This window comes from Bactrocera tryoni, chromosome 2 (genome assembly GCF_016617805.1).
Source record: "Bactrocera tryoni isolate S06 chromosome 2, CSIRO_BtryS06_freeze2, whole genome shotgun sequence".
In the NCBI taxonomy this organism is placed as follows: Eukaryota; Metazoa; Arthropoda; class Insecta; order Diptera; family Tephritidae; genus Bactrocera; species Bactrocera tryoni.
Genome location: NC_052500.1, coordinates 6,404,223 through 6,429,674, shown reverse-complemented (window position 1 = coordinate 6,429,674; position 25,452 = coordinate 6,404,223). Strand labels below are relative to the sequence as shown.

General features: G+C 35.5%; 1 protein-coding gene across 1 annotated transcript in view; it reads left to right on the top strand.

Annotated features, from left to right (window-relative positions):
* The first annotated feature begins 6,600 nt into the window (after nt 1-6,600).
* The window catches only part of LOC120767735 (protein bark beetle), a 30,397-nt gene continuing 11,545 nt past the window's right edge, over nt 6,601-25,452 (top strand). The window contains 3 exon segments of the mRNA XM_040093944.1: nt 6,601-6,803; nt 18,362-19,406; nt 25,223-25,401. Of these exon segments, the coding sequence (XP_039949878.1) occupies nt 18,786-19,406; nt 25,223-25,401 (800 nt within the window). The 5' untranslated portion in view covers nt 6,601-6,803; nt 18,362-18,785.

Here is a 25,452-nt window from a genome sequence, read left to right as displayed (position 1 = left end):
AATTTACCAGAAATTAAAGAAGTGATATTTTATGAACTTTAAACCAGAAACAAAATTATGAAATATATATGAAAATAAAATAAATTAAATTATAAATATAGGATAACAATTTAAAGAATTCAAAATTAGAAACACCTAAAGAATCATAAACAGAATGTTTCTTGAAAAATAATAATAATGTTGAGCCAACAAACAATAATTATGAAATTCTGGAGGAAAAATGTAACAAAATTGAAAAAAAAAATTTTATAAAGTAAATGTAAAAATTTAGGTATTTAAGTTAAAAATTAAAAAAATAATATTGAAATAAAAAAAAATATGAAATATATAAAAAAATAAGAAAATGTTAACAAAAAATGTATGAAACTTTAAATTTTTTTAATAAAATATTAAATTTTTTTCATAATAAAAACTTAGATGTAGAATTTCATTATAAATATATAAAATTTATTTAATTATTTAAAACATAAAAATTTATTTAAAATAAATAAATAAATAAAAGATGCTGACCTACAATTGTATACAAATATAGTAGTTTGTATGTGTGTACTTAAAAATAAGTTTCTTAATGCATTTATAAAAATACTTTATTTTAAGCTAAGCATTCCATGTGTCTTCCTCTAAAGTGGCTCCTAAGCGTTTCTTTAATATTAATAAATAAATAAATGACATGAAAAACATTTTCAATGAAATTCAAATCAATGTGTTATTAATGTTTTTAGAGAGAGAGAGAGAGATAGAGGGAAATATGGAGATGAGGGAGGGTGAGAGATTGAACAGAAACATGGTGAAAACTACGATTTTTTGGAACTTTTTATGCATATACATAAATTGGATTTTATATAACAAACGGATGGTTTACAAAAATATAAAAAAAGGTTGCCAACTGTTGAAAATTTTTTCAATGAAATTTGCGAAATAATTTATTTCAATTAATTTTTTAAATCAAACTACATAAATGAAATCAGAAAAATTTCAATTATAAATATATTTGTAAAGATTGCCATTTGTTCAAGTTTTTTATGCATTTCGGGATCCCGAAATACCAATTGCCAGCATTCAGCTATTTTTAAGCTGCAATTTAATTTTAAAACAATCAGCAATCAATGAAAATTTATTTAAAATCCCGAAATTCCGAGGTTCCGAAATACCAATCCCGAGCATTCAGCTATTTTTAAGTAGTAATTTATTCTAGAACAATTGGCAGTCGATGAAAATTTATTAATAATCCCGTAATTTCGAATTAGAAATACCGAACTACCAGCTATTTTTAGACAGCAATTTAAATTTTAAACAATAAGTAGGAGAATATTAGTAATATTTTTCCGTGTTTTTGGGATCCCGAAATACCAATCTCGAGATTTCAGCTATTAACAATAAGAAGCAATTTAATTTTAAAATAATTGGCAGTCGATGACATTTTATTATTAATCCCGAATTTTGCGGGATCCCGAATTAATAAAGCCGAACTACAACTAAAATTTTAAAACAATTTTCCGTTGAAAAAATTATTATAAATGCCGAATTTTCAGGATCCCAAAATACCAATCCCGAGATATGAAATGTTTTTGAGTAACAATTCAAATTTTAAAACATTTTACAATAAGATATTCTTAAGTCGCAATTTCAAGTCTAAAACAATTGGCAATCGAAAAAAATTTACTAATAATACCGTATTTTCGGGATCCCGCAATAAAAATTCCGAGCTATCACATATTTTTAAGAAGCAATTTAAATTTTAAAACAATTACAGTAAAAAAAAAAATTAATAATATTTCCGTATTATCGGGATCCCGAAATATTTATGCAACAATTAAAATTTTAAAATCATTTGTAGTCGAAAAAAACTAGTAAGAAAACTGATTATAAGAAATTTTTAAATATTAGCTGATATTTAAATTTATATACATATGAACATTTACCATATATAGTAAATAACTTATACATATTCATATATGTATGTACATATGTACTATGCCATGAATTGTATATATACATATATATATTTTTATAATCTGCAAAAAGTCTCCCATTTATTCACCACTTAATCACGTACGCAGTTTTATCGAGCACACATTATTTCCTATGCCATACCTTACTCACACCCTGCCACACTAAAGCACGTAAAATGTCATCGGCACAATTAAAGTGAATTTAATAAAATGAAAACTTCAAAATGCTTTGACAAAGCTTGTGCTGTTTGCGAAAATCCCTTGAACAAGACGAATGTATGTGTATACATACAAACAAATTCGAATACAAACGCATCGTTGAATCGTCAGTCAGTCCTTTAGTCACTTAGTTATTTGCTCATTTATTCACGCTTATTAAAAGGCAAAAAGTATTGTTGAACATTTATAGCATGAACTTTATTGACGGTTTCTCCCGCACTGCAGCTATGTATGTGCCAGCAGATAACATCTGCCACATGCAACACCAGCAACTGACGGCGTGCGAGTAATAATCATCAGCAACAATAATGGCAGCAACAGCAGCATTGAAGCAAAGCGACGTGTCGTGCATACAATTAGTGGTGGAGTGGCACTTAGCAGTTACACATGTAGATATGTATGTGTGTATGTGTGTCTATATATATTTATTAATAGCTGTATGTCCAAGTGTTAGCCTAGGCTTTCTTGAAACTCGATGAATAATACTATTCGTAAGCCACTTGCTTCAATACGCCACACGCAAACCACAATGCTTTACACAAAGTAAATAATAGCATGTTTGTGTGTGTGCATGCGCTTACAAGAAGTTTATATTTAAATTTTATAAAGAAAGCATTTTATTAAGAAATAATAAGAGAACGCTCTGCATATAAAGTGCTTGCTAATGAAAAGTACAAAAAGTACAAGTACTTGGCTTGAAGCTCACCGACACGCACACTTATCGAATATGAGAAGTTTTAATACTCATATACACTTATTTATATATAAATATATATTACATATGTACATATGTTCGTAAATATTTACATAAACATGTCCGTTAAAATCAATAGAGTCGAATAAAATATGTTTGTATGCACACTTTTATGTAGCAGTGTAGCCGTAAAGTATACGCCACACGTTCCGGTACTTAACCGTGCAAGTACGCTTTGCGGTTAACTCCTTTCCTAGATTTCGAAAAATTCCAGTTAAATTTGTGTACGATTTTTGCAAATTTATGCGCGATCTGTTGCATTGAAATCAAAGTAATTGGGTTGGGCCGCACACGCATGCTATTGAGTTATGTCTCATCCGAATTAATAAAAAAAGAAATTCATACAAAAATTGTAAAATAATTAAATCCGCCATCTTATATGGCAGCTTGGTATTTCCGGTGCTGAAATTGAGTTTTATGATACCGGCTTAAGCAATTTTTTTATATAGGGGCAAGCTTTTCGATACTGTAAATAAAACCATAGTGGAGTTTTCTGAAAAATGGCTTGGAGATCCCTCTTCTAAAACGATATATAGAAATTTTTTCGATCAATTTTTCCAAAAACAACTTTTTGAACCTGATTGGTCTATAACTACGCGACTAAACGATATGTCAAAATTTTCTACTAATCATTTCCCACAACAGTCAGCACTGCTGTACTGGAGTTGCACCGGATTTTATTAAGTCAAGCACTGTTATGCCGTAGTTTTAACCCTGTTTGGAACGGTTCTGGACATTCGCTACGACAAAGACCACACACTATTAACTATTTCGCCTTTCAAGTGATCGCAAATCGATCAGGCTCCCTAATGTTCAATATTATTACCCAAAATATCCACCAAAATCATGTGCACGTATTCACGAGATATGACGAGCTCTCTTGCCATCTCTCTAACACTTTCCTGCGGCGGCGGATTGGTATAACCTTTCATCTACTTGATATCCAAAAATGCCTTCTGCAACTCTCAATAGACAGTAAGAAACATGAGTTCCGAACTGCACCGAGTATATTGACATTATTTTGAATGGATGTTAGAGCTCTGAATCCGAACCCTGAGTGTGAGCCCCGATGATCCGATTGAAGAAAAATGTACAGGATAATTTTTTTATTCGAAGGTAACTAAGTTACTTGGTATATTTGATTTATACTTGATTTATAACAAAAGGGTACTTAAGATGATATACAAATAATTTAACCTTGAGGGTTTAATTTGTTTTGCTTTAAAATAGCTGCGTTCTCACGACTATGTGTATATGGATCCCTGAGTCAGACAATGCTTTGAAATTTTAGTACTTCTCTAAACCACCTATTTATTTGATGTAGCTATTATCGGAGGTAATGAAATCCTCTAGGCTTAACCCGCTTAATTTTCTATTTCGCTCATGTTTGTTGGTCTGCAGTTGGATTTAAAAATGTTCTCACTTTCCAACAAAAATCCAGTTTCCAAGAAATCTCATCAAAAATTTCGATTCGTTTCGAGTTCAATACGTAGGATGTTCCTCCCCTACAGATATCTATATGCATTGTCTTTCAATATTACCTTAACGGGCCACTAAGAATTATACTAAAATATGTTGCCTACATTTAGGCACTTGCTTTGATAACAATTCAAACATAACGGTGAAATTTGATAAAAATACATTACAGCTGCACCAACATTTCTGATATAATTTAGGTACAGCTGAACACAGCTATTAATTGTAGCTCTGAGCTACTTATTCTTATTATATTAATGTCGTAATGCCGAAGCCAAACTGGTTGATGTCCTCGTAAAAGTAAAGGCTGTCATTACCGCCGACCAAGAAATGTGATAGACGGAACAAGGACGGAGACGAATAGGTCCTTGTGACCTTTACTACAGCGACCATAAACAGGAGCGCAAATTCGGTTTGAGATTCATGGCGGAAAGACTCAGTCGTCGAGTCCTTGCATTCACCCTGGGGGATGAGTGTCTAGCAATCCGCATCAAAGCACCATTTTCCAACATAACACTGATTTGCGCCCACGCCCCGATGGAACAGAAGGACGATATGAGCAAAGATGTATTTTTTGATAGGTTCGAGCGCGCTTATGACGACTGTTTCCTCTATGATGGAAAAATTGTGCTTGGCGATTTTAATGCCAGGGTAGGCAAAGAAGGTATCTTTGGTACAACAGTTGAAAAAATCATCCCACCCTTCTTCAATTAGGTTGAGGCTGATGGCCCGAAATGTGGTTGTCTGTAGCACTAGATTCCAGCACTAGATTTCAGCATCGAATCGAAAATTTTTAAACTAGATCGATCCTGTTGTGCGCGGTTAGTTCTGTTTTCTCTAGACTGGATAAGGAAGCGGAGCGTATGGGTCTGGTTGTGAACGAGGGGAAGAATATTTCCTTTCATCAAACAAACAGTCATTGCAATCACGACTTGGGTCACTCCTCACTGTTGACGTGTCATAACTTTGAAGCATCAGTACCAACAAATATCATCAGCCTTGAAATCCAACACAGAATTACTCTTGCCAACAGGTGCTAGTTTGGACTGAGTAGGTAATTGAGAAGTAAAGTCCTCTCTCGACGAACAAAGACCAAACTCTACAAGTCGCTCATTATTCCCGGTTGGTATATGGTGCGGAGGCATGGACATCATCTGTTGAGTCGGCCTTAGAAGTGTGTGAGAGAAAGTTTTGCGGAAGATTTGTAGTCCTTTGCGCATTGCCAACGGCGAGTATCGCAGTCGACAGGTCGATGAACTTTACTAGATATACAACGACATTGCCATAGTTCAGCGAATCTAGAGACAGTGACTGCGCTGGGTAGGTAATGTTGTCCGGATGGAAAGGAACACTTCAGCTTTGAAGGTTTTCGATGTAGCAACCGCCGGTGAAAGTAGAGGAAAACCTCCACTTCGTTGGGGAGATCAGGCGGAGAAAGAGCTCGCTTTACTTAGTATTTCGAATTGGCGCCAAATAGCGAAAAAAGAAACGACTGGCGCGCTATTGTTAACTCGGCTATAATCGCGTAAGTGGTGTCTACACCGGTAAAGAAGAAGAAGACATAGCGACTAAAAGACTAACTGATATTCTAAGAACTGTCTGCGTTTCGTCGAAACAGTTTTCGGACCTAGGTACTGTACACTGATGGTGCGCAACCTAAACGGTTCTATCACTATGGTCAGGTATACTTGTACAATAAATTTGTGTAAGACCGAGTATAGGGTAAATTAGCAAAATCAAAGTGGTCAAAAGTTGTATGAAAGCACACATCGCTTACGATCATTGAATATAACCACGAACCCAAGTCAAAAGAAAACACATGAAACACAGCTCACAAAGCTTAAAGCCAACTCAAGTATTGCCAACAGCAAAGCGCCAAAGAGACAAGTTAAGACAGCGCAAAAGTAAACAAAATCTATGGAACACCGCCGCGCCACACAAATGCAACCAGTGCGGCGAGCCAAAGCCGTTAACAGTTAACACAATTCAAACACACACACACACACATACAAGCGCGCGCAACTGAAAACTTTCAAAGAGCGCGCGCGCATAATAAAGCTCGCTCAAGCTACTTAGTTAGCGGCACAGTGGTGGCGAATGTCAACGGCTAGCAGGCCAGCCGTATCGTCTTACCAGGTGTATGCGCGCGACACTCTCGCAGCGCCAATCAGTTTGATTCTTGGTGCTGAGCGAGTTGGTAGCGTGTTGGTGGAACGACGGTCGTTTGAACGGTTCAAGTGTTGCATATAGACTTTTGTGGTCACTGGTGGCGACCGCGCCTATTTTGCCAAATAAAATACTCGAAAGCGTGCGAATTGCGCGCGAGCGGCGCGTTAAAAGTGCGCACACGCCGGAATGAAAGTGAAAAGTGTGTGAAAATCGCGGAATTTATGTGGAAAAATGTGGGTTTTTAACAAAGAAATGTGCTGAAAAATTGGCCAATTTTTTTCCGTTTTATTTCCCAGCATTAGTGAAAAATGTGCATGTGTGTGTGAAAGCGCTCGCTTGAGGTGGTATTGGTGAGTTGGTTAACATAACTTGCTAGCCAACTGACGTTTCTTACCCACACTAAGGCGGCTGCCAGAGAGCTTATGGCGAAGTCTTACAAAATATGGCAAGACGGTTGGAAAAAAGACGTTAATAACAAGAGCAACAATAGCAACAACAGTGCACAACAATTTTAAGAAATACAGTGAAAACAACAAATGAGGGAAAATATCGAAGTTTTGTGCATAAAAATGTGAGAAAACAGTGAAGTTGGTGGAAGTTTAAGAATAAGTAGAAGAAGAAGAAGAGGAGGAGTAAGAAGAAGAAGAAGAAGAAGTGGTAGGAAACAACATTTAGGTAATGGTTCGAAAAGGTTGCGCTGCGTTGACAAAATATTGTGCGCTTTTGCATAAAAAGCGAATGCGTGCAAACAGAATTGGAGTATATGACAACAACAACAATAGCAGCAACAACAATGTTACTAACACAATAATAGCAAATCACGTAAATGACGACAACACCCGCATATGCAAAACAAAAACAATGCATGCGTTTTCATTAAACACTGATTCATCTGTTGAGATTTGCGATAAAATAAAAGAGAAACATAAAAACCTGCGAACAACAACAAAAACGAGTTTTAATGAAGTGAAGCTCGTAAAAAATGTGTAATTAGCAGCGCAATAATAGCAACAAATTGAAGTGGACAAAAATTATTCTGAAAAAAAATTATGTAATGAAATTAAAGAAAAAGTGTTAAAAAGTAAAAATAAATTCAAATAAGAGAAAATTATAAAACAAAATGAATTATAAAAAAATAAAGATAAATAATGTAAAAGAAACAAGAAAAACTGTGAACTTCGCCTACACTGAAGCATAATACCCTGTATGAGAGCTTTTTTGATAGCATAAAAGAAATGTGCAAAACTTCAGATCGATATCTCAAAAACTGAGAGTCTATTTTGAGTATATACAGACGGCTGGACAGACAGAAATTGCTAAATCGACTCAGCTAGACTTGTTAATCATTTATATGTATATAAGTATATGTATTATAAGAACTCTGATGATTCTTTCAGGGTGTTACAAACTTCGTGGCAAACTTACCAAAACAAGTCAATTAAAAGTCCCACATTTTTTTTTTTTGCGAAATCCCTTATTTTATTACACATAGTTTCTTTCGAAGGGTGATACAAAGATTATAGTGACCATCCAACTTTTCGATACCATTTTTGTAGTACGATTTGTCACTTGCTTCCAAATAGGTAATCGGCGATCATCTTCTGAGTCGACGAAAATTTCTGCCCAGCAAGCATTCCTTTGAGTATTGAGAATAGGAAATAGTCGCTAGAGCCAGATCTGGAGAATACGGTTAATGAGGAGGCAATTCGTTCATGAAACATAACTTTCTTTTTCTTCAATTGCGCCCGTTTTTTGGCGGTTTCGTCCTTGAAATGCACCAATAATACTATGTAACAGTCATTACTGGTGGTAACCCAGATATTCGTGAATGTTATGATATACGCATTCAGTTGATATCTTTAGAGTGCCTGCTTTCTCCAACAACTTCCCTTTACGGTCTTCCAAAATTATTTTGTGGACTTTTTTGATGTTTTCCTCGGTGACAACCTCTTTTGGACGTCCACCGTCTTCGGTGATCATTTGACCACATCTAAACTTAGTAACAATCAATAATTGTTGATTTTTCTGGAGCAGTGTCCGGAAACTTGTCAACAAGTCAAGGTTTTGCTTCAACTGTATTCTTTCTCTTCAAAAAACCATATTTTATGAACACGCGAAATTCCTTTTTATCCATTTTTTCACAAAAACGAAGGTTGGTTCAATCACATAGATATAATTCACTAACTAATAATCCGACAGCTAGTAAATTTATGCACACATCTTTCTCAGATTAAAGCTAACTTAAATCATATCATCATTTTGGAATATAAGAATCTCTCTTGATTGGGGAAAGAACTTGTTAAAATTGGATTAGAATGGGCAGAGTCTATCGAGATGTGTGAAATCGACATTCATTTTTCCTAAGCCGCGGATGCAGAATCGACTATAAATGAAATCGATAGATGTGCCTACTCTAATCTTTCATATAGCATAAATAGTTCTAAACATAGAATGTGCGGTCTAGAAGTATAATTTTCTAAGATCATATACCTTTTCGGTTCGGTCAAACTTAACCTTTTCTTTTCTTACTCGATAATTCCTCACAAAGCACTACTACCACTACTATTACTTTACAAAAATGGCTTACAATATAGGAAAACTAAATTACGCAAATCAATGACACCTAATAATTAAAAACCGACAACATTAAATAGATTGCAAGCACGTTGCGCCTTTCTTCAAAGTAAGGTTCTTTAAAGTCAATGCCTCGACGCGTTCGCCGCAGTGGCGCGTTTTCCCTTCGAGTGGTTTTGGGCCAAAGGCAACGTAGCGCGAAATGTGCCGCAGGCATTTATATAGATATATGTATATATATATGTATATACGACATTCATATGTTCATCCATATCATTAGACGTGTAAGCGCGCGTTCAGTGCGCAATTACTTAGCGCAAAAGCAAGACTGCTTATGATTCAGTGAATCTTTCTTTCAAAATGCGGCAGCATTTCCGCGCGTTCGTTGCGCTTTTGCCACTGCCGAGTTTAACGCTGCTAAAAACTAATAATGCACACGGCGACGCGTGGTGAAAGAGCATTGGCATCGCGGCGACAACAAGTGGCTGCACACGCGGTCGTGCGCAACCGCAACGGTGCAGCGTCGTGTTACTCAGCGCGCGTGCAGTTTGGGTGGCGACAATAGTGACGGCGGCAGTGGCAAAGCCGCGATGTAACAGGTGTTTTGCGCGATTTAATTGCGCCCAACTAACTGTAGCCAATAAACGGTCGATGAGGTGGAGAAAATAAAGCGGAATTTATTAAGAAAAGATGTGGAGCGGGAGCTTTGCGTTGCACATTTGACGACTGGAGGAGTGAGTTTGCAGTATTTGTTCTAAATAATTTGAGTTTTGACCAAAACAGGTTAGCATTTTTGAGAATCTACGGAATTTTGACTGCTCTAATATACTTTTTATTAGTTCGTACCGTATTTCCACTAGATAAATCATAGAAAAGAGGAAGTCACTGAAATGGCAGAAGGATGAAGCAGTTTAGATCATATCTCGGGGAATGATTACTGTTTTCTAATAATGATTATTGTTCAATTTTTGAAATCTTTTTTTTTGTCTGTATAAAATCCATAATAACAACAAGAGTAATGATTACTGTTTCTTAGTAATGATTACTTTGGCTTCGAGGCAAAATGTAGTGTGAAATATTTATGTGTTCTATATCTTAATTTTCGTCCACATAAAGTCCCTGGTAATGACTCGAGCAATGATTACTATTTCTTAGTAATGATTACTTTGGCTTCGAAGCGAAATCCAGTGGGAACTATTTATATGCTTTATATCTTAATTTTTGTTCGCATAAAGTTCTTACTGATAGCTCAAGTAATGATTACTCTTTTTTTGTAATGATTATTTTGGTTTCAAAGCAAAATGTAGTTTGAAATATTTATGTGTTCTATATCTTAATTTTCGTCCACATGACGCCCTCTAGAGACAACTAGAGTAATGATTACTGTTCCTCACTAATGATTATTTTGTCTACAAAGCAAAGTATAGTTGGAAATGTTTAAATTAAAACTTTATTTTCGTCCACATAAAGACCTTAGTAATGACTCGAATAATGATTATTATAGCTTCCAAATAAAGTGGGAAATTTTTTTTGGTTTTATATCATTATTTTTTCCGCATAGAGTCCCTACTGATGACTGGAGTAATGATTATTTTGACTTCGAAGCAAAGAAGCAAGTAAGAAAGATGAATATGTTTTATAATCTAGAGTAATAACTAGAGTAATGATTACTGTTGCTTAGTAATGATTATTTTAAATACGAAGCAAAATCAAGTGGGGTATCTACACGTAAATATAATGTTATATTTTAATTTTCGTCTTTAGAAAATCCAAAGTAGTAACTGGGGTAATGATTACAGTTCCTTAGTAATGATTATTTTGGTTTCGAAGCAAAATCTTTTGCTATTATTTGTATTATCTGTTTATATGTTTTTTATCAATTACTCTAGTAATGATTACTTTTCCTTTGTAATGATTACTTTGGTTTCGAACCAATATACTTATATGTTCAATAGCGAAATTTTCGTCTGTAAAAAATCCAAAGTAATAACTGTAGTAATGATTACTCTTTGCTTGTAATAATTACTTTGGCTTCGAAGCAGAATCAAGTGCATTTATGTACATTAAATCTTTATTTTCGTCCGTTGAAAGCGCAAAATGATAACTCAAGTAATGATTACTATTTCTAAGGAATGATTCTTCCACATTGAATTTCGAAAAGAAGTTGCTTGGATACGTTCCAACCTCCACTTTTTCCATCTAACACACTAAATTCTTCATTTTACATTCGAAGTGTCTGCACTAGCTTCTTAGCCTGCTGGTCATGCACCGAAAAGCAAATTGCATTATTATTTATGAACTTTAAATTGCGAAAATGCAGCATAAAGTAGATAAAATGAATGCATAAACTATATGTGAACGCATTACAAAAACAAAAATTGCTACAAAAAGAAAGAAATTAACTGTATATACGTACATATGTACTCACAAAGCCCCAGTTTATGTTATGAAATTGGCTTGGTAATCATAGTAGTTGTTGCAATTACCTGGAAAAAAGAAAAAGAAAGAAGAAACTGAGTGAGTGCGCATAACTGCAAGAGAAGCAAAGCAAACGGAAATAGAATACATTAATATATATATAAAGTATTAATTAATAACTAATATATGCATGACTGTGTATGAGATAACAATATCAGCTGCAAAAAGCCTGCTAAGCACCCTGTAGCAGGTGTAATGCGCTTAATTTATACCAAGTTTATAGCGAATTCATGCGCTTTTGTTAGTGTGTGTGTGTGTGTAATATCAATGCCATTACGATTAATCATAGCGCTAATAAAATATAAAAGACTAAAAAACGTTCTATATATAGGTATATGTACATATATTACTCACACCAATGCCAATAATTAAATAAATAAATACAAGTGACGACAAGGCAAAGCATCAATAACTTTATGACAACAACAACAGCGGCAATTACAACGGAAGTGAGAAAATCGCTCTCTCACACAGGTCAGCGGCGACCAGAATGAGCAGAGGAAGTGCAAATTGCTTGTGGCAACAACATCCAGCGGAAGTTGGCTACTAAGAGTGGACGCTAAGTGGACGAAAAAAAAGAAATATAGAAAAAAAATTAAAAAATAGATATTGCGTCCCATAAAATAAGTTTTTAAGCCACAAAAATGCAGGAAAAGTGCACTTTGTCAAAAGAAAGAAAATTTTCTTTAAATAATTTGGCTTATCACTGCATATGTATGTATGTATACACACATTTATTTCTGCATTCCAAAGCGTACACAACGCCAACATTCTGCGGTCAATCACACAAATAAATAAAGAAACTATCTAAGCGCATATTATTTATTCAAAAAGAACAACAAAAATAACTATAAGACGTCACCTTAGACAAGAAAGCAAGAAAGCTCCGTGCTAAGGCGTATTGTTGTTGTTGTGGCTTGGCTTAGTCATACATTTAGTCGCCGTTTGCTCAAAGACGCTTTGGGTGCTTCTTTAGAACTCACATATGAACTTATTGGTGTGTGTTTGTACATATATGTGTGTATGCATGTACAATGTGTATATATAGCTTTGTAAAAAGTGTATGCGTTTATGTTGGTATGTGTGTGCACATGTCCACAGCGATTACCTCATTTCTCTGGTACTATATATGCACTCGGTAACATTCTCCAAAAATGGCTATTATCTTTCACACACTTATACTTAGTAATGTTTTTTTTATTATTGTTGTTGTGTAGTTATCACTGCCATAACGGTATTGTCTACTGACCGTGGCTACACATTCACCTTTGCGCTAATGGCCACAACAAGCGCATATGAGCATGCTAACATAAATGTGAGTGGCGAACGTGTGCATATGGGAATGCTAGACATGATAATCCCGAATTCTAAATGCTTTCGGGATTCAAGAAAAAATCTCAATGATTAAAAATTTTCTACCGTTGCCCAAAAGAAGGCATTTTCTTCTCAACAAAGTAATATTTTTTTTTAAATTTATAAACACAAGCCCTGAAAAAAGCCGAAATTTCGGGTTTGACATTGACCACAAACTTTAATTATTTTAAGAAATCAACAAGCCGTTACAATTTTAATCCCGAAATGCTATCCCCAAATTTCGGGATTGACATTGACAACTTACTTGAGAAATATCTAGAAGTTCTTGATCATTACAATTTTAATCCCGAAAGTTTTGGGACTGACATTGACAGATTACTTGACAATTTTTTAGAAATTCCTAACCTTTACAATTTTTATTCCGAAATGAAATTTCGGGATTAACATTGACCACAACTTGTCTTATATATGTAGGTACTATTTTCAAAATTCTCTAACCCATTATAACTTGAATCCCGAAATGAAATCCCGAAATTTGGGGATTGAAATTAACCACTACTTGTCTAATGTATGTTCAGTAATCTCTTATCCATTGTAACTTTAATCCCGAATGCATCCCGAAATTTCGGGATTGACATTGACCGCTAACTTGCTCAGCACTAAAATTTACATCCATGCATGCACACAAGAACAATACGATACTGTCAATAAATTTGTTAAAATAAATGTGGTTATTGAATTTTATTTATTGCTCGGATGTGTGCAACGGCTTTTGGGCGGTGTCCGCTGGGGGTCAAATAGGTGCGCACAATATGACGATTATTACAGTGTGACTAATTCATTTATGCAGCGATCAAATTTTAAGTAAAGAAGAGGTGATGATAATCTTTATGAGGGTGAATAATTGAGTCTTTAGGTTTAACTGACCTGAACAAAAACGTGTTACAGTTACTTATTACATTCCATTAGTTTAGGCAATAATTCCAAAAGTAGCCTGTATTTGCTTTATAGTATGGAGATCTCAAAGCATATGTTTAAGCCGAAAAAAAGAGAAATTCGACTCATTTTTTCATGGTTTTAAATTAAGTTGTTAAAGTTTGGCTTTTTAGGATTTTACATTGGCTTAAGCCTAGAGAAAGTATATAGTATGTAGTATAGAATCAACTTATAATTAGTTTTAGTAAGCCAATATCGAATATCTGGCTATATTTGTTGGGATGATGATGGGATCTGACAAAGTGTGGGCTTAGCTTTAATTTTATCCAATTTTAAGCGGGCTCTGAACGGGTTATGGATTTTATAAGGACTTTTTAGTGCAGTTAGAAACACTTCGCAGCGTTTTAACCCCTGGCGAAGCCAAACGGAATTAAAAAAGTGAGTTTTCTTTAACAAACAGTTTTTAGTTAGTTGAATGTGGGCTAAATAGCTTTATAGTGGCTGCAAAATTGTAGGCATCCATGGACTCAGAGAGAGTAGAAACTGACCAATAATAGGTTCATCTTGGAAACCTTGCTCTAAGAGCGAAAGTGAACCCGCGGCAAGGGAAAAATTCATGTCCGTCCATTCCTCTGTTTGTATATAGGTGAACTAGGTCCTCAGTTTTTGAGATGCCGTCCTAAAATTTTGCACACGTTTTTTTCTCAACAAAAAACTGCTCATTTGTCGGACCCGCCGTTGTCAAATCAATGTAGCCTACAAGTATGGCGGAGTCAGGTCCTTATAAGGAAAACTTTTTATTTTGACAATATATCGTCCGAAATAGATTATCACTCAAGGCATGGCTATAATCATTGAATAAATTTTTCAGATCGGACTGCTATAGCATATAGCTGCCATACAAACTGGCCGATCAAAATTAAGATAAAAATCTCTTTTATAGCCTTTTATGCTACAAAATATACACCTATGAAGGGTATTATGACTTCGGTGCAGCAGAAGTTAGCGTTTTTTTATTGTTTTCCACTATAAATTTTTTACCCATATTTTTCCTGAACAATGCCATGGTAATTTACAAATAAAATGACAAAATATTTGAATGTGCAACGACGAAAAATTTATGTTCTGCCGCCATAAGCATTTGCATACAAATCTACAAGCGCACAAGAACAGACACTTACACACAAACAAAAATTCAAGCAATAACGTCACATTGTTGTTGTTGTTATGCAACGTGCAACAAATGGTTGCGTAGTCAAGCGCTCAACCAGCATAGTCGACCGGCTAAAAAGTCATCAACTCCAGAACAATTCCCCTTTCACTCTCACTCCCTCTCTCCACAGCTCTTTCTCAGCCATTTGGTAGATGTGTGTGTGTACGACAGCAACAACTTTTAGAATGACCGTCGCTGGTCGGTCGCACACACCGGCTATTGACAAAGCACGCAGTTGGTCATGCAACCCACAATTTTACAGTTATTCAAATGACTACAAAAACAAAAACAAACAGTCGCCACAGCAACATCATAAAAATCATAAATTTTAGAGACAAAAAAAGACAGAAAAAAACCCAAAACAGTAAGAGCCGAGCTTAAGAATTACGAATAAGCGTAAAAACTAAAAACTAGGTGAAAAGCGAAGAAAACTCGTGTGGAAAGTAAACAAGAAAAGCTCCAGAAATAACATTATCATGTACTCAACTGTGTGTGTGTAGATGTGCATAAGATAGAATTGGCTTTTTTGAAACCTTTTTTAATGGTATTTTTTGTTGTTGCATGCAGCTGAAGCAATACTCCTCGCGCCGCTGTTTGTTGTGTCAGTTGTTGAAACAGTTATTTTTCAGTTTTTGCTTTCAACGCTGCATCATTGAGAGTAAACACATATGTATACATATAGGTAAACTCATTCACATGCTTACGTCCAAATGTGTGTTTGTATGTGATTAGTACAGTCTTAAAAGTAATTATAGCAAATTAGTTTATTATAGTAAAGAAACCTCATATCTCACAAAGTACTAAACTTTTTTATTTGCAATTTGATCTATCTCTGAGCATCAGAAACTCTTTATTTCACTGCCAAGCCACAAATAATCAATATATTTACTTCTTACGGATTAGTAGACAGTAGTAGGCATAAAATGTGGCCTACATTTGGGAGCATTTTTTATTATAGCATATGCACACACCATTTATAAGCAAAGTCATAAACCTTAAATAGCGATATTAAAGATATTAAAGTAGTTGTGACCTATTATTAGAAAAACTGAAGCTTCAATTTTTTATTATTAATAATTTTTATACCCTGCACAGGGTATATTAAGGTTGCCACGAAGTTTGTAACACCCAGAAAGAAGCTTCGGAGACCGTATAGAGTATATATATAAATGATCAGTAAACGAGTATTGAGCTGAGACGATTTATTTACGCAATTTATTGAAATAATCGAATCTCCAAACTTTTCTCGCAGTAATTCGGTTGTTGCACGTACTGTGGTGCACGTAGCCCCGTCTTGTTGGAACCAGATGGTTTCAAGATCAACTTCTTCCTATTGCGGCCATAAAAAATTGGTTATTATCGATCTATACCACTCTCCATTGATAGTAACGGTGTCAACAGCTACATTTCGAAAGAAGTACGGACCGATGATGCCAACAGACCAAAAATGTGTATGAAATGGCTGTTCATGAGTAATTTGTGGATTTTCTTCGCAGCTGAATCGACAGCATACTTTATTTATCGCACTACTCAGACGAAAGTGAGCCTTATCGAAGAAGATGATTTTGTTAAAACAATCGTTAACATTTTCAAGTTGTTCCAAGGCAAAATCATTACATTTACGACTTTTACGGTGGTCCAATGGCTTCAGTTCTTGAGGGAAAATAATTTTATACGGATGCAAGCTCATATCATTTCTCATAATTCGCCTGGTTCTGGTTTGAGACAGTCCCAGTTCTTGAGAACATCTTGGAAACGACATATTGCGGTCTTCAGCATCACTGGCCTGAACGGCAGTAATATTTTCACTACTTCGAACGGTTCTTTGTCTTATTAGCACTTCGACATTTTGTGAAAGAGAAATATAGTATGTTTGAAATTTACAACACTTCCACAAATTGCTCCTCAAAGCAATAGGTCCAAAAATATGGTACTGCTGGTACCGGGTTGAAAAACAACGGTCAATTCTGGCTACTTTTATCTTCTTAGAGCTTTGATTTCAGTTTTTTTAATTGGAACTAAAGTAGTGACTACACGAACCGGGACTTAATTAAAGCCGATATTACTCTGGTAGGCAACTCAAGAGATAGAAATATATTCTAAAATAAAAAGTGGTATTCAAGGTATTGAAAAATTCGATACATTTTAAGAGCTTTTATGCTGGAGCTGGGTCTGCCATGTAGTTACTTACAAAGTTCGGAATGCTTTTGGCCCAAAAAGGAAAATTCAACAATTTCCCTGCTATTACTTTCATCATTAAAGGCACTTACTTACTTTAAGTTTTTATTACTCTATTTCTTACCACTTAACTACCGTTATGACTGTGATTGCTATGCCAAAGCTATTAGCAACAAATAAGTTCTAACAAAACTTGATGGTCTTCTTCAGCATTTGCTACTTCTTACACTACTTTTAATACCAAGTTTGTACCGTTATGGTGATTGTTGCTGCATTACGTTGCTGCCGCGTTCGGCTGTTAGCGAGTTTTGGGGCCAACCAGCCAACAATGAAAGTAAATGGGAGTGATTCCCGCGCGCTCAAATTGTAGTTATATTCTCTCCAAAAGCGCACAAGAGTTAGCCGCCCAAGTACCAACAAAGAGCACACACACATACATATATTTGTGGATATGCATAGTGTAGTATAACAACAAACACACTGTGGGACGCCGCCAGTTGGGGAGTTGAGTTTAACAGTTCACTAATTGTTGTTGTTATTTGTGTTTGCCTTTGTTGTTGCGCACTCGCGCTTGTATGGCGGCGCGCTGTGTGTTTCGTTGAGTTTAGTTGCTCGTAACGGTTCTTTGCGTATAGACGTGTTTTCTGCTTTTGGACCTACACGCTGACAAAAGTGGCATTGCTGGGAGTGTTTAGTTTTTGTTGTTTTTTATAGTATAACGTGTTGTTTTGACGGTGTATGGTGGCGTGTCGGCCCATGAATGAATGGCCGCGTTAGCTATTTTTGAGGGGTGTGGGGCGTAAGAGCGTTGCTAGTGCAGGTTAATGTGGAAAGCCACTTTTGGCATTTCAATGTTTGGTCTGCGATGACTAAATCGAACAGCTGATAAGCGCTTATCATTTTATAAAAAAAAATTGTGAAAAATAGTGCTTGATACACACACACACACATGCATATTAGTAAGTGATTATGACGAAATTTTCGCCAAGGTGAATAGCGAGCGTTTTGGAAGGGAAAAAATTACAAATTAGTGCCTAAAATTATTAATTAAGTGTAATTGGTGCAATTAATAAAAAAAAATATTTTTTTTTGTTGAAGCAAAAAATTAATTGTAACTAATTGCAAGCGCAGCGCTACGTTAAAGTGAATGTTAGAGCGCGCGACGTGCCAAACGCTGTGAAAACCAAAAGCTTATATGAAAATTAGCTTCAAAAAAATTCAAAAAAAATGTAAAAAAAATTAAACAAACAAAAACAACCAAAAATGTGCACTCAAGTGAATCATGCGCCCATAAAGAGGACGACGCTTACGAATATGCGCTGGCAGCAAGTGTAAAAAATGCAAATAAATTATTACAGCAATAAAATTCCAAGAAGTGAGCGCAAATTTAGTGCAATAAAGCAATAATAAAAACAACAAAGTCAGTCATAAGCTACCGCATACTGCATAAGTGAAAATTTGCAACAAAAAATACAAACAAAATATTCATATACAACATAAAGTTATAACAACAACAACAGAAATGTGCGCTGCTACACGCAGCAAACACGTACACAGCGCGCTCATGCCACCACACCGCGCGCAACACAATGCGCGTCCACCTGGTTACGCGAAGCGACACCACAGTGGACAACAACAACATGCCACACTGCCTGCAACGCTGACTTCCTGCCACTGCGCCACCCTAACAGCATTTAGCATTGTTGCACTGTTGTGTGCAGGCGCCGCGGCACAGTTGCAAGGCAACACGCTTGACGGACGCGGCGCTGACGCTGCCAGTGATGTGAGCGGTGAACTCGAATTCGCAAGTCTCGATGGCGCCGGCACACAACTACTCACACCACTGCAGCCAGCGCCAAGCACAGTGGCGCCGCAGTGGCCTTTAAGGGTGGTGGATATAGTGGAACCTGCGCCAGCGCAGCCAGTGATGTCATCGCAGCCAGCCCTCTCGGCCAGCAGTTACACTGAGCTGCAGGGTGGTGAAATCACCGGCGAACGGACATTGCGTTACAGTGAGAGTCCTTTTGTGGCGCGCCAGCACATCGAGGTGGCCAAGGGCGCGCGTCTGATCATCGAGCCGGGTGTGCGTGTGGAATTTGCGCCGACTGTGGGCATAACTGTGCGGGGCATACTGCATGCAGTGGTGAGTAGCGTTTGAATTGTTTCTTATTTTTTAGGAGAGAATGGCAAAAGAGTGAAAAAATACGAGAAATGTGAAATATTTTGTAGGGCACATTTCTTTGATATAAATTTGTTTGAATACTTTTCAAAAGTACTGTAAAATGTAATATAAACTTAACCGAAAATTATCCGAATGTAAACAATTTTAGAACAGCTTTGAAATTCATAAAGAAAAAATCTTCGAAAACGAAATATTTTTGTTGAGACAAACTTTTTTGAGTTGAGACGGTCCAAACTCCTTTCAAAAGATAATCTGTTCTTCAAGAACACTTCGAAGAATAGTATAAATATATGTGCAAAACTCAGCATAAAGAAAATAAAAGAAAATGAAGCTCATACCCTTACTTAGATAAAGCCAAAATTATCCCTAGTACACTCTGTACAATAGAATATTCTCAATAAAGCATCCGTTTGGATCCAATTTCACGAGATAACTCAACTCAACCTTGAACGCATAACATCTCATGGTTTCGTGATCAAATCCTATTTTCCATATGGTCTATAAAGTCTCTATCACCAACTTTAAAGCTTTTTCTATGAGAAAAGCAGAGAAGCGCTTTGAAATCTCATAAGCGAACCTCGTATACACGTGAAAGATAGAACATTTTAAAGAGTACAGCAGAAATATAATAAGATTATTACCATATCTCAAAATCATTAGTTCGCTGTTCCACTAAATTCAGCTCATTTCACCTGTAATTCCACCTGTTGCTCTACAGTTTTCGTAAAGCTTAACTGTTCAAACACAAGCCGATTATTCATACGCGCCAGTAATTCCACTGACAACAAAGATATCGATTCAAACATAAAAGTGTGGATAAAGTGCAAACAGTCACTCAATGCAAACATTGCCAAAGTTCACCAAAGAAAAACTGCACCCATACACACTGGCAAATAATTGATTGAATAATCGCAAAAGCAGGTTGGCGCTATCGCTCACCGCTTATCAGGCGACCGATAACGAGTAGTGAGGATACATATGTCATATATAGTACATAAATAAATAAACGTTTTACTAACGGCACATATGTGAGGTGAGAAAGTAAAACTTGCGGTTAACACACAAAAAAATTAACAGGCAACGTTGGTCGGCGGTTGGGTAAATTCATGCATATCAGTCGTCTTCGATTGATCGCTCCCCATGTTAACCTCTAATCTTAGTCAAAAAAATGTTCCCGGGAAAGCCACAGCGTGGATAGCTGTTTAGAATGGTATAACCGCTTGCTCTTTTGTCGCAAATGTATTATGCTAGATTATGTGATTTATACCACTTTCTGACCTATTCGCCACGTTCTAAGGCATCATCTGTGAATGCTTCGTGTATTTCTACGTTTTAGCCAAATTTAATTTAGAAGAGTCACAAATTTATTATACCAGTTTATATGGTTTATACCAGTTTCTGATCCATTCGCCATTATCTAAGACATGACTGTAAATGCTTCATGTATTTCTAAGTGAAAGCCAAATTTAATTACAAGAGTCGCAAATTAATTATACCAGTTTATATGATTTATACAACTTCCTGATCTATTCGCCAAGTTCTAAGACATCAACTGTGAATGCTTCGTGTATTTCTACGTTTTAGCCAAATTTAATTTAGAAGAGTCGCAAATTTATTATACCAGTTTATATGGTTTATACCAGTTTCTGATCCATTCGCCATTTTCTAAGACATGACTGTAAATGCTTTATGTATTTCAAAGTGAAAGCCAAATTTAATTACAAGAGTCGCAAATTAATTATACCAGTTTATATGATTTATACCACTTCCTGACCTATTCGCCACGTTCTAAGACATCATCTGTGAATGCTTCGTGTATTTCTACGTTTAGCCAAATTTAATTTAGAAGAGTCGCAAATTTATTATACCAGTTTATATGATTTATACCAGTTTCTGATCCATTCGCCATTTTCTAAAACATGACTGTAAATGCTTCGAGTGTTGCTAAGTGAAAGCCAAATTAAACCGGTTCGAAGAGTTATAGAGCCTTTCTTAGCTAAATTTCTTCTATTTTTTCTAGCAAACCTTATTCACTTTTAAGCAAGCGGAGTTATGGTCTAGATTAGGTTGCTTCCGACTGCGTAAATTTCCTTCTAAATTATATAAATTCAGTGCATAAATTTATTAGTAACACTAATATTAAGTTAGGTATCTTTTGAAGATATTTTAATTGGGTTGAGTTTTGAAACAGAAGGGAACAGAGTTCCCTGGATGTACACTAGGTTATAATATCCTTTCTACTGCACTGTTGCTGGTGGTCGACCAACGCTTGCTGATTCGGTCCGAAGCTTAACAATGCAGTAATTAACCATAAAAAATCAACTGAGCTCCTCAGCTTCCAGAAGAAGAAAAATCATCCGTTCCCATTCCGCAGTTATTGAGACTGTAGTACCTGCCTAGCAAGCTCATCAATACCTAAACAGATTTGTGATAGGTTCAGGGCGTTTTTGCCAATAGCTGGTATCCAACTAGAGAAATTTATTTTTCGTTTGGCATCGCAAAGGATACAACAAAGGACTAAGTGCGATCCCCGTTCGAAATTGCTGAGGGATCAGCCTTCTAACCTAACTTAACCTAACCTAAGGGCATAACTCCTGCTGAGAAAGGAAATAAATCTTATGTTAGTTGAGAATACAGTGCTAGGAGAATGCAAAACATAAGTTTACATGCTTTCGGACTATTTTTGGGCTGGAGCTTCAAGCTGGGTTTTTTTGGAGGAAACTATGTCCAAAGTTTTAGCTAATCTTTAAAGTAATTAACCATTCCAGGTTAAGTAAAATCGTATACTGATGCGTATACCGGAAAATAGATATATTTGCCTGGATTTCTACTGAGATTTGTAATTGCACTTTTTTAACCCATAAATTGATGATTACTTAACTTCAAAGCTGCCTTGAGGGACTGGCAGATTGACATTAGCCGATGAGGGATGGTCTTCGTTAGAATAATCCATTCCTATGAATTTTTGTATCGCCTCATTTGAACGTGTAACGCTATCTACCGGCCTTATCGACCCATAATCATATAAAAAAAAACTAAAATTTCAAACCCTCTATAAATCTGAGAATCACAAACCGAACTTTCAGTTCTACAGAAATACTACATATTATTTATTATCTCTATAGATAATACTCCAAATATGGGGCAACTTTGTATTGAAAGCGCAATGTGTCCCGATTGATAATGAAACACGAAAGCAAATAGAACAGGTGCCAATGATAAAGTTAACATTACAAACACACACTTACACAAACAATTTGCACGTACTCGAGTGAGATTATGAAAAAGGTAAACAAAGAGCAAGACATTTCGAAGCGTACGAGCGGCTGCGCGAAAGGCCTGCGCACTTGCGCACTGTAATGTCGAAAGACCAATTTTTTGGGTGGGGTAGGCCAAAAATGAAAAAGCAACAATAAGAACAACACAAAAACAGTAGCTAAGCTGACTGCCCGTTAAGGCAGTGCGTAAAGTAGACGCGACCAGACAATTGCTGAAGAGCCATTTGGCATGCGGATAGCCGTGGCTTAGGTTAGGGTCAATGGCTATTTGACGCAAGCGCAATTTTCAGAGTTGTCCAATTAAAAAGTCGCAAATGTCGACTTTGGCTTTGAGTCACGACGTTCATTATGCGCACACACACATATATATAGACTTACAACAATAATAGCAAATATTACTTGACCGTCCAGCGCACGAACGGAAGTTGCTCTGATTGTCTGCTATGTGATTGCTGTTGTTGTTGCTGGCGGCGGCGGCGTTGGCTCTGGCGATGACTGTGACACGCCCCGTTATACGCCGTTCGGTTGCTTTACAACGCGCCTATGCTTTATTGCCCATTTCGTGGCCTATTAGCGCGCCTATCTTCCTCCTTAGCTACACTTTTGTGCATTAAATCATTTGATGTTGTCGCTTGATGCTTTTTTCATTGTTGTTATTAGTATTTTTATTTTTTTTTAGGTTATTATTATTGTTGTTGGTTTTTTTTGCTGTGCTGGCGAATGTCTTGACAGACGGCCACTGGGTCGCGTTGGGTTAATTAGATTAGTTGGTTGCTCGGTTGGTGGATTTTTGTTGTTGTTCCTGTTGTTGTTTGCTTAGCTATGTATATGTACGTTGTAGGAGTTGGTTGGTGTGTCAAAGTGTTTGGCGCTTCAATTTAATGAGTGAATGAGTAAAAGGGTATGTTTGTGTGAATGTATGAATGAGTGAAAGACAAATTAAAGTTGACCCTTGTTGTCATTATTTATTGTTATTGTTAATGTGATTAGCTGTTGCTCATGACATAGTATATGGAAATTTATTTAAATTAGCGAATTAGCATCTTAAAAATTATATAACTTTTTGCAGGCAGAAAACGTTCACATCTGCTAACTATATTTATAATATGAACGAGTAGCATCAAAAAGTGTAAAAAGTAAATTTAATTAAAAAATTGTTTCAATTAATTAATTTAATTAAAATTTGTTCAATCTAAATTAATTACAATTACTTTTGAAAAATTGTTTTAAATAAAAATAATAATTTTAAGTAATAAAATCAATTAATTAATTTTTTAATTAAATAAAATTATTTTTTTTACGAAAAATTTTAAAAATAAATTTTAAAAATTAATTAAACAATTTTTTAATTAAATTTACTTTTTACACTTTTTGATGCTACTCGTTCAGTATTATATTTAAAAAAAATGTTTTAATTAATTAAAAAAAAATTAATTTATTTTAAATTAATTAAAGTTACGGCTACAAAAAAAAATTATTTAAATTAAATTTTACTTGAACACTATGTTTTGTTAAAACTTGCTAAAGGATAATTTTATTAAAAAAAATATTTCAATTAATTAAAAAAATTATTTTTGTTAAATTAACTAAAATAATAAATAATTAATTTAATAATAAATAATTACAATTAATTTTTGGGTAAAAATTAGTTTTATATATTAAAAATTATTTTTATTAATTTAAAATAAACGAATTTTTTAGTTAATTAAAATAAATTAATTTTTTTATTAATTAAAATTGCGGTTAAACAATTTATTGTAATAATTAAAACTAAGTATAATAATAAAAATTAAATCTTCAGAACTATATTGCACACGAAAATAATTACCAACTGACCAAGATTTTTATTCGAAAAATTTTTTAAACACTCATAAATAACAGTGCCTCTTGAGTATCGGACGGGAGTCAGAAGGTAGCGCCAAACTAAACATTACTATAGGCCTTCGGCCGTAAGAGACAGCACATATTCCACGGCTGCCAATGCTCCAACAAGAGACTTTGGGCAGTGGGTGGAAAATAATCCGATTTTTTACCAAATCTTCTGAGTTGCTAGATAAAACTTTATTTAGTTATCACCCGGTAGCACAATAGTCCTAAGTGCGGCCTGTGTCCGGTCGCCTGTGGTCTGGCGCTCACACGCCTCCTTTTTCAACCAACCAATCAAGTATCGTTCCAAAATATAACCGAAAAAAGTTTTAGTCTCCTTAGCCTTTTTTCTAGATACATACATATATCAAAACGACAAAAACATATATATGTACAAGGAACATTACTTCATTCTATTCTTCGAGTAGGACCTAATGCTAAACAATAAGGTAACTTGGAAATATTTCACTAGCATAAGGCAGTGTTAATAGATATGTAGCTCAAAACTTCTAACTATTTTACAGTCATACAAGTGAATGACATATGTACGTCGAATGCTTAAAATGCGGTTATTTTCGGCACATTTTTCTGAAATAGTCCTCTATTTTATACCTTTCTTCATTTATCTTCCAGGGAACACCAACATCACGCATCACATTAACAGCACAAGCGAAACCCATGGCTACCCAGACAGATATCATAGATGCAGAGGTACGAGGCGCACGCTTAGTCGATGGACCAACGCCTTTAGAAGGACGCCTACAGCTCTATCACAAAGGCTCATGGCGCGATGTCTGCACAAATTCGAGAAAGTGAGTAGTTTAAAAATTGTTTATAACGAAAATAATATATATTTTCTCCGA